The sequence below is a fragment of the Colletes latitarsis genome, chromosome 13 (genome assembly GCF_051014445.1).
Source record: "Colletes latitarsis isolate SP2378_abdomen chromosome 13, iyColLati1, whole genome shotgun sequence".
NCBI lineage: Eukaryota > Metazoa > Arthropoda > Insecta > Hymenoptera > Colletidae > Colletes > Colletes latitarsis.
Genome location: NC_135146.1, coordinates 11,726,374 through 11,743,074, shown reverse-complemented (window position 1 = coordinate 11,743,074; position 16,701 = coordinate 11,726,374). Strand labels below are relative to the sequence as shown.

General features: G+C 33.2%; 1 protein-coding gene across 4 annotated transcripts in view; it reads left to right on the top strand.

Annotated features, from left to right (window-relative positions):
• Positions 1 to 12,947, top strand: part of Ptp10d (Protein tyrosine phosphatase 10D) — a 54,555-nt gene extending 41,608 nt beyond the window's left edge. For 2 of the 4 annotated variants that reach the window (XM_076780638.1, XM_076780636.1), the window contains 7 exons: positions 3,654 to 3,846; positions 5,027 to 5,195; positions 5,288 to 5,540; positions 7,173 to 7,430; positions 7,701 to 8,085; positions 11,730 to 11,819; positions 12,639 to 12,947. In XM_076780638.1, the coding sequence (XP_076636753.1) occupies positions 3,654 to 3,846; positions 5,027 to 5,195; positions 5,288 to 5,540; positions 7,173 to 7,430; positions 7,701 to 8,085; positions 11,730 to 11,791 (1,320 nt within the window). In that variant the 3' untranslated portion in view covers positions 11,792 to 11,819; positions 12,639 to 12,947. Of the gene's footprint in view, positions 1 to 3,653; positions 3,847 to 5,026; positions 5,196 to 5,287; positions 5,541 to 6,675; positions 6,903 to 7,172; positions 7,431 to 7,700; positions 8,086 to 11,729; positions 11,820 to 12,638 lie in introns of those variants that run through there. The other 2 variants (XM_076780637.1, XM_076780639.1) reach the window with 2 other exon arrangements.
• Positions 12,948 to 16,701: the final 3,754 nt, after the last annotated feature.

Genomic DNA, 16,701 nt, shown 5'->3' with positions numbered 1-16,701 from the left:
TTTTATAATTTTAGTAGTGAGCCAAATAAAAGAATTATTATTTTATAATTTTAGTAGTGAGCCAAATAAAAGAATTTTTATTTGACAATTTTAGTAATGAGCCAAATAAAAGAATTATTATTTTATAATTTTAGTAGTGAGCCAAATAGAAAAATTTTTATTTTACAATTTTAGCAGTGAGCCAAATAAAAGAATTATTATTTTATAATTTTAGTAGTGAGCCAAATAAAAGAATTTTTATTTTACAATTTTAGTAGTGAGCCAAATAAAAGAATTTTTATTTGACAATTTTAGTAATGAGCCAAATAAAAGAATTATTATTTTATAATTTTAGTAATGAGCCAAATAAAAGAATTTTCATTTTACAATTTTACTAGAATTATTATCATTTTATCAGTAACAATCCTCTTCATTTTACAATTTTACTAGTGAGTCAAATAAAAGAATTTTTATTTTACAATTTTAGTAATGAGTCAAATAAAAGAATTTTTATTTTATAATTTTAGTAGTGATCCAAATAAAAGAATTTTTATTTGACAATTTTAGTAGCGAGTCAAATAAAAGAATTTTTATTTGACAATTTTAGTAGTGAGTCAAATAAAAGAATTATTATTTTATAATTTTAGTAGTGAGCCAAATAGAAGAATTTTTATTTTACAATTTTAGCAATGAGCCAAATAAAAGAATTTTCATTTTACAATTTTACTAGAATTATTATCATTTTATCAGTAACAATCCTCTTTATTTTACAATTTTACTAGTGAGCCAAATAAAAGAATTTTTATTTGACAATTTTACTAATGAGTCAAATAAAAGAATTTTTATTTTACAATTTTAGTAATGAGTCAAATAAAAGAATTTTTATTTTATAATTTTAGTAGTGATCCAAATAAAAGAATTTTTATTTGACAATTTTAGTAGCGAGTCAAATAAAAGAATTTTTATTTGACAATTTTAGTAGTGAGTCAAATAAAAGAATTATTATTTTATAATTTTAGTAGTGAGCCAAATAGAAGAATTTTTATTTGACAATTTTAGTAATGAGCCAAATAAAAGAATTTTCATTTTATAATTTTACTAGAATTATTATTATTTTATCAGTAACAATCCTCTTTATTTTACAATTTTACTAGTGAGTCAAATAGAAGAATTTTTATTTTACAATTTTACTAGTGAGCCAAATAAAAGAATTTTTATTTTACAATTTTAGTAATGAGCCAAATAAAGGAATTTCTATTTTACAATTTTAGTAGTGATCCAAATAAAAGAATTTTTATTTGACAATTTTAGTAGTGAGCCAAATAAAAGAATTTTTATTTGACAATTTTAGTAATGAGCCAAATAAAAGAATTTTCATTTCACAATTTTACTAGAATTATTATCATTTTATCAGTAACAATCCTCTTTATTTTACAATTTTACTAGTGAGTCAAATAAAAGAATTTTCATTTTTCAATTTTAGTAGTGAGTCAAATAAAAGAATTTTTATTTCACAATTTTAGTAGTGAGTCAAATAAAAGAATTTTTATTTCACAATTTTAGTAGTGAGCCAAATAAAAGAATTTTTATTTTACAATTTTACTAGTGAGCAAAATAAAAGAATTTTTATTTTACAATTCTAGTAATGAGCCAAATAAAGGAATTTCTATTTTACAATTTTAGTAGTGATCCAAATAAAAGAATTTTTATTTGACAATTTTAGTAGTGAGCCAAATAAAAGAATTTTCATTTTACAATTTTACTACAATTATTATCATTTTATCAGTAACAATCCTCTTTATTCTACAATTTTAGTAGTGAGCCAAATAAAATAATTTTTATTTTACAATTTTAGTAGCGAGCCAAATAAAAGAATTTTTATTTTACAATTTTAGTAATGAGCCAAATAAAGGAATTTCTATTTTACAATTTTAGTAGTGAGCCAAAGAAAAGAATTTTTATTTCACAATTCTACTACTGAGCCAAATAAAAGAATTTTTATTTGACAATTTTAGTAGTGAGTCAAATAAAATAATTTTCATTTTACAATTTTACTACTGAGCCAAATAAAAGAATTTTTATTTGACAATTTTACTAGTGAATCAAATAAAAGAATTTTTATTTTACAATTTTACTAATGAGTCAAATAAAATAATTTTTATTTTACAATTTTACTAGTGAGTCAATAGTAAAATAATATTCTTTGATGTGAACAGTCAAATACTGGATAAAAGCATGAATTAGAAAATGCATTTTAATTTAACTAATATCTAATTTATTTTGAAATCCTTATATTCGAGAATTTCTTAAAATATTTCTATTTTTTAATTTTCTAACGAGCAGACAAATGAAGAAATAAACTTGTAAAGCTAATAAGCAAAATTCTGATTATGAATCGAATTCTGATGGAATGATTGAGAAAAACGTTAATGATCGAGGAATTCTCAAAATCGTCAAGAATTCATCCGGTTGATTTTTTTTTGAATCATGGATGCGTCATCGGGGCTCGAACGATATCGCAATAGAGATGTAAAATAATTAATGCAGTGAATTATACCGAGTGACTCGTTGACTTGCTAGATCACGAACGACTAACGCAAACAACGTTGGTACAAACGTGCACTCAAGACCACGCATAAACAATCGTGTTCCTGCAATTGTTGCATTACGTGTACTCTGGAGGCAATAGTTAATTGAAGAACGCGCGTGGTTCTAGTTGTTAGAGGACGCGCAAACTGTCGTGACATCTAGAAACGCTTGAAAAATAACTAATTAGTATCCTTGTACCGTATAAACGTAATTAAAAATCTAGTTATCACAAAGTGCAACAGACTTTGCAAATCGAACGAATCCTTTTTCGTCTTACAAATTAATCATCTTGTGTGTTGGAGATTATGGAAGCTTCGAGATCTCTCTATTTTTACCAAAATAATGATTTTCAGAAGTGTGTGATAAAAATGAAGGAACTGTGCAAAGTTTCGTGTGTCTCGTGTTTTCCTCGTTAACTGCAATAATTGTGAAAATTGAATTCGGTCTGAGTAAAAATTTGGGTCATGAATATTCTCGAGGACCTGATTTCCAAAGCTGGAAAATTCTTCACACAGGTAATGATTTGGTTGCTCAGAATATTGCAGTAAATACAGTGTGTTTCAGAGAAACAAACAAAATTAAGATTTAGTTTTTCAAATAGAAAATTATTAGTTACGATGCGTGTAAAATAAATAAGTAATTGAAGAAATGGTGGAAATCACAGTTTTGAGTTATTCGTCAAATGACGTGAAAATATTTTTAAAGAATACAGAAACAGAATATATGACGTTAATCATAAGCATATTTATAGTTTACTATTCGTCATATTTCCTGGGGAATAATTTCCATCTAACAGGAAACATTTCACGAACATAATATATAATCCATGCAATTCGTATGCACCTGTCCAAGGATAACATCGATGTAAACAAATATTACGAGGTGTTGTTGCAATGCACCCTTGATAAATAAATTATTATTCGAAGAATGATACGTGGCTACACAGTATGGAAGTTTTTATTAAGCAGATGTCCAAACCTGTATGCAAATTAATTCCAAACCTTTTTCAACAGCACGTAAAACGTTCTTCGATCGCGAGTAACTTTCCATATATTTTAATAAACAAATTTTACTTCCTTTTAAAGGTGATGGAACCTTACTATCCGTTCAAAAACGGATCGGTGGAGGACTTCACGATCGGTAGCGAGAACTGTGGCGACAAAATCGGATACTGCAATGGACCATTGAAGTCTGGCTCCACTTACAGGGTCAAAGTTCGAGCATTTACCGCGCCTGACAAATTCACGGACACCAGTTACAGTTTCCCGATTCAAACAGGTGAGAAAAATCGTTGCAAAATGCTTGCACAAAAATTTATATCGCAAATTATAAATCACATTCTTGTATTTCAATTATTTTTTAAATAGATCCAAAACTTATGGAAATTATTAAATATTCTTCTGTATTTTTCTGGTCATTTTATAATTCGTTCACCAATCAACGTTATAATTATAAGTTTGTTAAATTCATTTTTATATCATAAATCATGGACAATTAAATTTTTGTTGATACAAGAAGTGGACAGGAAAATTATTAAATAATTCGGTAGAATATTCTTCTGTATTTTTCTGGTCATTTTATAATTCGTTCACCAATCGATGTTATAATTATAAGAAGTTTCTTAAATTCATTTTTATATCATAAATCATGGACAATCTAATTTTTGTTGATACAATAAGTGGACAGGAAAATTATTAAATAATTCGGTAGAATATTCTTGCGTATTCTTCTGGTCATTTTATAATTCGTTCACCAGTCGACGTTATAATTATAAGTTTGTTAAATTCATTTTTATATCATAAATCATAGACGAAGACCACACTGTAGTATCTAAATTATTTCAAAATAATCAAATTTTTAATTGGCGGTTACGACCATGAATAACATTTTTGTTGATATAATAAGTTGACAGGAAAATTATTAAATAATTCAGTAGAATATTCTTCTGTATTTTTTTGTTTACAATTCGTTTATCAGCTGGCATAATTGTAAGAAGCTTGTTTTTATACCACAAACAAGACCACATTGTTGTATTTAAATTATTCTAAAAATAACGAACAATTTAATAGAATATTCTACTATTTTTTTTGTTCATTTTATAATTCATCAAGCAACGTTATAATTATAAGAAGCTTGCTAAATTCATACCTCGTTATTTCGTGTACATGTCTGCCCAAGGATTGCTGCTGGCAGGTGAGAATAACGAAATCTAATTTACAAATAATTAATTTTAATAGGCAAATAATTTAAATTGCACTATTCAGTCGTGTCTTCTAAACAAGATACTCCAATTGTGTTTCGTTTGGAAATATCTATCGTTTCAAGTGCAAGCTTCCGTGATAATATTTTTGCAAAAGCGTTATCGATCCATTCCGATTCTCATTTAGAGATTTGCTCGCAGTTTAATTTAGGAGTGGAGTGTTGGATAAACGTTTGATTTAAAGTCGTGTTTTATCAGATAAGGACAACACGGCCATAATAGTTGGTGTCACGGTTCCAATAGTGCTTTTGCTGACTTTATTGGGCATTGGGCTGCTGGTGAGAAGAAGAAGAAGTCAGGGTCGCAAAACAACGGAAACGAGGACCAGCGATAATTTATCCTTGCCTGACAGCGTCATTGAAACCAGGTAAATTGAATTTAATTTTACAGAATTTCTCAAAGTTTATCATTTAGCCTCAGCGTTCGAACGAAAATAATTGTAAATTTTTTATTTTATAGTCGACCGATAAAGATCGAAGACTTTGCAGAGCATTATCGAACGATGTCCGCGGACTCTGATTTCCGTTTCTCGGAGGAATTCGAAGAACTAAAGCACGTGGGAAGGGATCAACCCTGCACAGCGGCGGATTTGCCATGCAACAGGCCAAAGAATCGTTTCACCAACATTTTACCCTACGACCACAGTAGATTCAAGCTACAACCTGTGGACGACGAGGAGGGTTCCGACTATATAAACGCCAACTACGTTCCTGTAAGTTCTAACATTTTATTAAAAAGAAAAAGAAATTGAATATAATCCAATTCGAGGGAAGGAATTATTTTAATTATTATTTTACTGTGGATCTTTATGCAAATTCATATTTTTATTAATAAAATTGATCGAAATGAGAGCCTTGCAGAGGGTTGTCTCAACCCCCAAATAATTTTTAATTCAGAGATTAGAAATATCTTAAAAATTAATGAAAACTGAGTATTACTAAACTGAGAATCTTTTTGCAAATTTATATTTTTATTAATAGAATTAATCGAAATGAGAGCCTTGCAGAGGGTTGTCTCAACCCCCAAATAATTTTTAATTCAGAGATTAGGAGTGTCGTAAAAATTAATGAAAACTGAGTATATTATTACTAAACTGAGAATCTTTTTGCAAATGTATATTTTTATTAATAAAATTAATTAAATAGGAGCTTCGTAGAGAGTTCTCTGAACCCCTAAATACCTTTTATTTTATTCGAAGTATTTTTTATATATTTCTATATCAAGTGTGATCTGTAGTTTTTTGAAAATGCATAAACATCCACAGTCTACTAATTAGGCGTGTAATTAACATCGACTTGGCAGATTCCAGTGTACACTGCTTTTACAGTTTCTAATTGTGTTTGCGAACAGTGTCGTGATTCAAGTTTATATCGTTCCTACTATCTCGTGTCAATATAGCAAGGTGTATACTAATCTTGAGTACACATGTGTAATTCTCGTGCTGGTAGCATGTGGCAGTAAAACGAACCTTGCACGAGATATTTACAAAGCTCGTTTATTTCTCTATTTTTACACCACTGTTTAACAAACAAAAATATCCACGGGTACAGGGAGAATGTTGTATATTTTTATACTGTTTTACGTTAAAATCCTGTTTCTACATTGTTATAAAAGTGTTTGTTTGACATACTATTTAATTCCAAATAATTCTTCAAACGTATACTACTTTGTTTAAATTTGTTCGTACCAGGAATGGTAAAAAACTTTTGTTAAACTTAACATCAATTTTTGTAGACTCGTAGATCAAGTTATACAGTTTAAAAATATATAATATTATAGGGGCAGATATTTAATAATTTTTTAAATATCAATGATAGTTTTATTATTATCTATAAATATAATTTTAGAGCATCGAGTACCGCCGTGAGGTGTGGTAAAGTAAGAGGCTTCCATCCGGTGGGCCCACGTTCGATTCCCGATGAGTACAAAAGTTTTTTCTCTTAATAAAAATAAGTTTTAATTATGAAATTCATAAATGAAAATGCTACTTAACTTTAAAATAAAGTGTCTCTTTGTATTTACTAAAATTTATAATGTATACAAAAATATAATGGTAATTGCAACTTGATTAAAATTATATTCGTAGATAACGAAGACCTTGTCCTCTCCTCATAAGATACAAATTAAATGATGAAATTTACAAATAAAACTGCTAATTTACTCATAAATAAAGTGTCTTTGTATTTACTAAAATTTATAATGTATACAAAAATATAATGATGGTAATTGCAACTTGATTAAAATTATATTTGTAGATAATGAAGACCTTGTCCTCTCCTTATATCGACTAGTAAAAATGAAATGAAAGTTAACGATTTGATGTCGTTAATATTGATTGTTCCAGGGCCACAATTCTCCAAGAGAATTCATTGTCACCCAAGGACCTTTGCATTCGACGCGAGATGACTTCTGGAGGACAGTTTGGGAGAGCAATAGCCGAGCTATAGTGATGTTAACGAGGTGTATCGAGAAGGGCAGAGAAAAATGCGATCATTATTGGCCGATGGACACTCTGCCAGTCTACTATGGCGATATTTGTGTCACGATACTGAACGAGACGCGTTATCCTGACTGGAGCATCACGGAGTTCATGTTGTGCAGAGTAAGTAGCTCGTATCTCATCGATACACTGAGATTTTAATTGAAGAAAAGAGAAATAATACTACAGTATGCATTTGATAAAGTAAAAATACTTAATGATACAAATTATTATATTTAGGGGTTCAACCCTTCTACGAAGCTACTCATTTCATTAATTCTATAATTTTGCATGAAGATGAAGTCTAATAAAATAAATAGTACCATTCACGAGATGGAAATTCATTTAAAGTGACGTTTTTAGCTCTAATTGATACGCCATGTTTTCCAACAGGGGGACGTCAAGAGAGTTATCCAGCATTTCCACTTCACAACCTGGCCAGATTTCGGTGTTCCAAGTCCACCTCAGACGCTAGCTCGATTCGTCAGAGCTTTCAGAGAAAGAGTTAGGCCCGATCAAAGGCCAATCGTTGTACATTGTAGCGCCGGAGTCGGTCGCAGTGGGACTTTCATCACGTTGGACAGAATACTCCAACAAATCCTAGTGTCCAAGTACGTCGACATCTTTGGAATAGTCTGGGCGATGAGGAAAGAACGCGTTTGGATGGTCCAGACAGAGCAACAGTACATTTGCATACACCAGTGCCTTCTGGCAGTTCTGGAAGGCCAGGACACCACTGGACCACCTCGAGAGATTCACGACAATCAAGGATTCGAAGGTGGGAATTGCTCCATTTTTGTCAGGCCTTTCGAAAAGAATCAGAAGTCACTTTTAATAGTTTTGGAAAACGAAGACTATTACCTTGTTTGAAACATTTCTGTTAACATTGAGTCATAGCAACCTCGTTGCTAAAAACGAGGTAATAGAATCTCAACAAACGTGTGCACTGCTCGAAAATAATTCGTTCGAGATGATGGATCAGAGTCTAAACATTTTATTTTGGAAATAGTAGTGCATGAATTATTCGAGAGTGGCAAAATATTCTTAACGAGCTGGGATGCTTTAAACTTGAAACAGTGCACTAAGAATATTTTAATAATGTTTCGAATTATTAGAATTTGAGGATAATGGAGTCTACGAGTACGAACAGATTATTTTCGAAGAATATTAAGAGAAAGTATTATTCGTTGGAGTATGAGTAATCGTGTATGGTAAAAGATCTGGTGATAGCGATGGTGATGGTGATGGTGATGGTGGTAGTAGTAGTATTATTTTAACACTAAACCTACCGACACTTCATGTATACCAATTCCTACCATAACCGGTCAAATGACTTTCTTTTTCTCTTTTACGAGACAACGTACTTCTAATTTTTCCATTACATGCATAGAAAGTTGCGTTTTGATTTTTAATATTCATCGGATGGAAGATAAAACACCCTTGAAAACAAATTTCGTTCCAAGTCGATACCGTAGTCAGTTCTAAAGAAAACACTTATTTAAGAAAAAGTACTGGCTAGTAATTACTCAAACATCCTGTATTTAAATTCATTTTCAATTAAATGAACAATTTATAGTTCAGTTTTATTGCATACTGGTCGTATGGTCAATAGGAATTGTTTAAACTTCTTTAGGTATGTAGCGTCAAAGTAAATGTCGAAATAAACATAGAAGATGGCATAAATTATAGTAGGTGGTATAGTCATCGGATAGGGGATGAAATGCCCTTTAAAATGAGTGGTCGTACGAGTCGATAGCTTTATTAGTTCCGGAGATATAGCGATTTTAGTTTCAAGTCGCTGCGGTGGCTAGTTTCGGAGATAGGGTTTGTTTACGTTTTTGTTGCGCTCGCGCGAGTCCATTCATCCCCCGCGCGCGTAGATAGTAAGTAGTGCGTAGTAATTTCTTGGAAATACTACGCCGTCACTAGGTCACGAGAGTCACGTACGCGAGGTAGGTCAGCACTACGCACGTGCGACAAGGAGGTCCGACTCCGCTAGACGAAGACAGCGATAGTCGAATTAAGAAAAATACCACTTTACATAAATTACGATATCTCCGAAACGGAAAGTCGGATCGACAAAAACCAAAAACCATTTCAAAGAGGAAGGTCTACCGCTGCTAACAATTGTTTAATTATTAAAAAATCACGAGTAGTTTCGAAATTACAAGTAATTAAAGTTTTTAGTAATTTCAATGCGCGTTAGTAGCCGCCGTAACACGGGAAGCGCCATAAGCGGAGTTTTTCCAAAATTACGCTTTTATATAAATTGCGATATCTCCGAAACAGAAAGTCGGATCGACGAAAACCAAAAACCATTTCAAAGAGGAAGGTCTACCGCTGCTAACAATTGTTTAATTATTAAAAAATCACGATTAGTTTCGAAATTACAAGTAATTAAAGTTTTTAGTAATTTCAATGCGCGTTAGTAGCCGCCGTAACACGGGAAGCGCCATAAGCGGAGTTTTTCCAAAATTACGCTTTTATATAAATTGCGATATCTCCGAAACGGAAAGTCGGATCGACGAAAACCAAAAACCATTTCAAAGAGGAAGGTCTACCGCTGCTAACAATTGCTTAATTATTAAAAAATCACGAGTAGTTTCGAAATTACAAGTAATTAAAGTTTTTAGTAATTTCAATGCGCGTTAGTAGTCCGCCGTAACACGGGAAGCGCCATAAGCGGAGTTTTTTCAAAATTACGCTTTTATATAAATTGCGATATCTCCGAAACGGAAAGTCGGATCGGCAAAAACCAAAAACCATTTCAAAGAGGAAGGTCTACCGCTGCTAACAATTGCTTAATTATTAAAAAACCACGAGTAGTTTCGAAATTACAAGTAATTAAAGTTTTTAGTAATTTCAATGCGCGGCAGTAGCCGCCGTAACACGGGAACCGCCATAAGCGGAGTTTTTCCAAAATTACGCATTTATATAAATTGCGATATCTCCGAAACGGAAAGTCGGATCGACAAAAACCAAAAACCATTTCAAAGAGGAAGGTCTACCGCTGCTAACAATTGTTTAATTATTAAAAAATCACGAGTAGTTTCGAAATTACAAGTAATTAAAGTTTTTAGTAATTTCAATGCGCGTTAGTAGCCGCCGTAACACGGGAACCGCCATAAGCGGAGTTTTTCAAAAATTACGCTTTTATATAAATTGCGATATCTCCGAAACGGAAAGTCGGATCGACAAAAACCAAAAACCATTTCAAAGAGGAAGGTCTACCGCTGCAAACAATTGCTTAATTATTAAAAAATCACGAGTAGTTTCGAAATTACAAGTAATTAAAGTTTTTAGTAATTTCAATGCGCGTCAGTAGTCCGCCGTAACACGGGAACCGCCATAAGCGGAGTTTTTCCAAAATTACGCTTTTATATAAATTGCGATATCTCCGTAACGGAAAGTCGGATCGACGAAAACCAAAAACCATTTCAAAGAGGAAGGTCTACCGCTGCTAACAATTGTTTAATTATTAAAAAATCACGATTAGTTTCGAAATTACAAGTAATTAAAGTTTTTAGTAATTTCAATGCGCGTTAGTAGCCGCCGTAACACGGGAACCGCCATAAGCGGAGTTTTTCCAAAATTACGCTTTTATATAAATTGCGATATCTCCGAAACGGAAAGTCGGATCGACGAAAACCAAAAACCAATTTCAAAGGGGAAGCTTCCCCGCCGCTAATAGGGTTATAATTTTTAATAAAACACTAGTAGTTTCGGAGTTACACGCGTCTAAAGTTTTAGTATTTTTAATACGCGTTCGTAGTCTGCCGTAACACGGGAAGCGCCATAAGCGGAGTTTTTCCAAAATTACGCTTTTATATAAATTGCGATATCTCCGAAACGGAAAGTCGGATCGACGAAAACCAAAAACCATTTTAAAGAGGAAGGTTTACCGCTTCTAACAATGCCTCAATAATTAATAAAACACTAATAGTTTCGAAACTAAACACATCTAAAGTTTATCTATTTTTAATAGGCGTTGTTAGACTGTTCTAAGACAGTGGAAATTGTAGATTCTCTCTTTTCGTCTTTGCTATATGGAGGCTAATCAGAATTTTGTACCAAATGTCCAGTTTTTTACAGAAAAACATAAATCAACCGGTGGTGGTAGGCAAGACAGACTACGTATTTTTCTCAGAAAACAAACAATAAGAATAGAAGTGGATATTGTAAAATTCATTGTACGTATACTATAAGAAAAGTGAAGTTAAATGGCGCTAAAATGATATTGTGTGTTGAAAATTCTCAACGAAATTTTACAAACGGTCATTTGACCGGTCGCGGTAGGTTTAGTGTTAAGAAAGGGCCCATTCCGTTTGGGTCCCATTGCAAGGTGTTGCTTTGGTAAATTGTGTCACATCCGTACGTAGCAATCACTTCCCTTTTGCAACCTTGTACTCCCTTTGAATCCAGGCAAGAATCGAACCGCGGTTGAAAACACAAAGAGCCCTGCTGAAGATGAAAAGGAAAGGTGACCTTCGAACTGCGAATCATGCGCTGATGGTAATTTCGATCCTGGCTTTTTTTATCTTTCACCAATTACACGTAGTGCGTTGCAAACTACTCTCACTGAAGCACGTAGCATGCAATATTATCAACGCAATCTAACAAATACAACACAACACTAGTCTCTATAATCTTTGTACTTTTTTGTTTCTTAGAAAAATTTTTAACACTTTTTATGCATACATAGAAAAGTGCATCTTAATTTGTGTTCTTTTGAAACTCAATAATAAAATTCAGTGATCCACCACAAACTGATTCACACTATATATTTTAGCTGTATTTGTTAAATTGATTTATAATTATAAATTATTGTGATATAGTTAGAAGCATAATTTGATTTTTGGTTTCAAATTTAATGAAATTCAATAATCCACCACAAACTGATTCACATTATTTCAGCAGCACTTGCTAAATACAATTAATTTGCAATTATAAAGTATTGCAACACAGTTAAAATCATAACTCTAATATTTGTTTTTTAAACCAGTTTTACTAGATATAAATTTTTATCAAGCATTCTTGTAACTTTTGTTTCTAATAGAATTATACAAAGACAGTTATTGTACAGGTTTCTGAAACTTACTTTCGATTATTGCGTACAATGCAAATTCGATGATCGTTCAGGATACTTTATGATTACGTTCTGCATACTTTTCTATAATAATATTTGAAATACACCCTGCACAGATTCTTCTGCATTTAACCAAAATCGCTTTGAAATCGCACAAATTAATTGCAAAAGGCATGGTTACATCTAACTCGCATATCTCGACGATCTAGTATGAAATTCTCAATCGTTTTCGTATATTTTTGCAGACGACGAAGGGATAGCGGAATCGGGGATGTGATGTTCGAATATCTCGTTGAATTCAGGGATCAACGAATGAGAGGAACTCTTAGGTTTTGAATGGGTGCAGTGCGCCAGGGAAAAATAGTATTACAAGTGATATAATACGATCAAAATATTGAAAGTGGAAATTAAAACGATGTAGAGTCATCCACAAAAGTGTTCGACGGGGATTTTTTCCAGCAACGAGACGGGAAGTGCCGTTTTTTTTTTTTAAACGAAATGACAAACGATGTAGTTAGCTTTTTCATAAAGGACAATACACACAAGTGATATGATTTTAGTTCCCTTTTTATAAAAAGTTTTCGAAGTCGTGGACTGTTTGAACACGCGAGATGGACGTTTGTTTAAAGTTTCAACGAACAAATTATTTGGAGAAGCGTTCAAGATCGCCTCGAAAATCCACATTTTTCGACAATAATTTCAGTCCCTTGAAGCATCTGAATATTGCACGAACGAACGAAATTGTCGACCACCAATTATATCCAAGAAGAAGAAACTTATTCCTATCGTTTCTACAATAGGTAGCATATTTTAACTCATCTAATCGTATTCTATGCAATCGTTCATGTAATCTACACGATAATGGAAGAACATTGACGAACCGATTCGAGAATGAGTTTTCCAAGCTATTCGAGGATAATTGCTATAGCCAGAAACGAACAAAGACATTTGGAAAGAACAATGATTATGTTCTGAGGGGGAAAATAACGATGAAATTAGACGTGAAAGTTCGAGTTTTCGATCGAAACGAATCGATTCGAATTTACCAAGGGCAGCGATGAAGATTAATAATTTTCTTACTTTTCACAGATTGTTTACATATCGAGAAAGAGTATGAGTATGAAAATAATTGGTGTTCCGGGCGCGAGGACAGAAACGAGTAAGTTGAATGTGTGGCGTCGCCACCAGAGGGCCAGCGCTCTCACAAGCGCTCTCACGACCATGATTAATATGGCGTCGCCTCCCAGGCTCAGCCACAGTCGGTCGAGCGCTTGCGAGAGCGCCGAGCCCTCTGGCGGCGGGCACGGGAGGCGACAAATTTAAGTTGAAGTCTCGTGAAACGTAAGATTCGTCTGGACTTTGTTACGTGACATTATGTATATATGAATCGCCATTACGACCATTTCGAGGGTAATCGTTTCTACGATTCGCGTTTAAATATCAATCGTGATGTAGTTAAGTCCAGGTTGCATATCTTAAGAAACGTAAGATGAGTATTTCGCATCGAGTTGCCACAATTTCGATCGATTAGGTTCACAACAAATCGACAAGCTATCAAGTGATGTTACGTTTGTTCATTCAGACTCGGGGTAAATAATTTAAAAAATTTTTAAGCTGCTAGATAATAGATAACTTTGCATTTTGTGATTATTAGTTCGAAACTGTCAATTTCCAGAAAACGTGTTAAAAATGATCAATTCTAAGGAACATTCTCGTCACTATTTATGTTGACACGTGCACGAATAATCAAAAATAAATGCAAACTAATTCCTATACAGATAAAAAGAATGTTTAAAAAGTGTGTTGACATTGTGATTAAAAATTGAAGGTGTCAATATAAATAATTTATATGTTTATTTTGTTAGAGAAATTGCTATCCCAGCAACGAACACGTTTTGTGATTTTTTATTTGTCTGCTTCGAACTGATAGAAAGCATTTGTATTTGGACTGTCGTTTTGTTGGTAATCTAATAGAAAATTAATCGACAGTGTCGCGAGTGGCAACTATCCGTCCAAGGGCTGTAGTAGTGACGCCAGTTAAATGTTTAAACATTACATAGAATGAGAAAGAAAGGGACGAGGGACGAAAGATTTCTGTCGATCCTCCTTTGTCACGATAGGAGAAACATGTCAGTGGGAACAAGAAACTCGCATCTTCGTAGAAGCCATATCACTTTTCATGAGAATCACTCGACGATCCGTATTATACATATTCAATGATCTGCGCTCGATTTGAAACGACGATTCGCAGAGATTGCCTGAAAGATTGATTCGTATCGGTCGTCCGTTCTTTGGCATCGTCGTTAACGTTTAGCACCGAATTTTAAACAAGATCGACGAACCACGAACAATTTTTTTCCAACGCGACGAAGCTACCAAACAGCTTCGAGAACTATTAAAACGGTCTTTTTTCGAAGAATGAGTTTGCACGAGGTGAAATGAACGGGGTGGAAAAAAATCGATAATTAAAGAAATGCTAACTATGGAATTTAATTATCAATTTTTTAACGATTTTCATTGTTTTCACGGACCAAACGAACGCGAGGGAAACGAGGTTTCTTTCCAGAGAAAGTAATCGATTTTTTTAAAGGTTTACAATGTAATGTTTTATTTGTTTAAACGTATTTCACTTTGGTACCTACGGTTGCATTTCAGCTCGTTTTGGCAAACGTTGGACGATGACAGTTTCAGAACGAGTCCGGAGTTAGTACTTAGAGTCAAGTTTTCTCGACGATACAAAGACGTGTACTTAATTTTGTATTTAACGATGGAAACGAAAAAAAAGCGCGGGAAGCATTTAGGCGTTTAAGAATGACGGGGGGAACCGGTTACACTCAACAGGGTCAAACGAATTGTCTCGAGTTTTCTGGAGGGCGGAGGAAACTTCGAAATGGACGTGAAAAATTAATAACATACTGTATTTTTGGAGAAATGTTTGTATATCGCTTTAAGTATGTATAACGACTTGCACACTTTTAAATGTTCGTAATCTGTCGCGAGGACTCGATTGTACCGTTCTTCCGCGAGAAGAAGGCACAAGTTTACATCTCCACTGTTGCTGCAGCTCGCTGATTGGCTGTTTCGTCACCGTTCTCGGCCAATAGCGAGTCAGCGTACTGCAAGAGGAGTGGGGATGCAAACACGCTGCGCCCTCTTCACGCGGAAGAACGATACTTGTGTTAGAAACGATAACAGCGTTTTCTTTTTTATCGATCCGTTGATCCACGGTGCTTTCGATCGTTCCGAAAGGCTTAAGCTTGAACGTGTAACAATCTCAATGTTGACGAAACGAATTTAAAATTGTACCAGTTTTATACACGAACCAACCCGAGGTCCACTTTTTCCCCAGTAGCATTTTCATGGAACGGCTTACAATTAGTCGTTAAATATTCGTGCATATTGTAAGGAATAATATTTAAACTGAATATCGCTATCGTCGAATATTTTTATAACGCTTCGCGGTGATTCGTAAGACATATTAAATAAGGGAATTGCCAATCGATTGCCAAATAGAGTATTATAGATGAGTAAGGCTTGTATAATTACATTTCAAATGTTTTCTCTCGTAATAGATCTACATTTTAATAAATATTAATAAGACTTTATAGGTATAGTGTTCGTGAGGATCGAGGGATTATTATGTCGCGGGCAATGGATCGATAAAAAATCGCCTGGACTACTGCAGTTTCCAATCCATCGAATTTCTTTCCTATATACTACGCTATACGTGTGTGTGCATATACTATTCGATGTTGCACGCGCAGCTGATGATTATGGCATCGCCAAGCAAATCAAATTTATTTGTAAAACGTACGTTTCTTCGCTGAGTATCTAAATTCAGCGAAAACGTGCAGCTAGATCCTCGTATATCTAATTTCTTTTAGAGATTGTTTCATTATCTGATTAGGCAATTTTCGTTCGAGAAACGGCTAAATATTCAGTGCAATGGCGTTGCAACGTTCGTAAATGTTTCTTCTAAAATTTTCATTCGGTGATAATGTATATTCTTATCGTCAAGATAGATCATTTTCGATTTCTGGAATATATTGATTTTATTAAAATTCGTGAATATTGTCTTTTGCAAAATTTAGTATTTTAAAAAATCCATTGAACAGAAGTGAGTATTTTTAGAGCATCAAAATTTCATTTCTGCATTTTAGATTTCTGGAATATTGATTTTATTAAAATTCGTGAATATTGTCTTTTGCAAAATTTAGTATTTTCAAAAATCGATTGAACAGAAATGGGTATTTTTAGAGCATCAAAATTTCATTTCTGCATTTTAGATTTCTGGAATATTGATTTTAT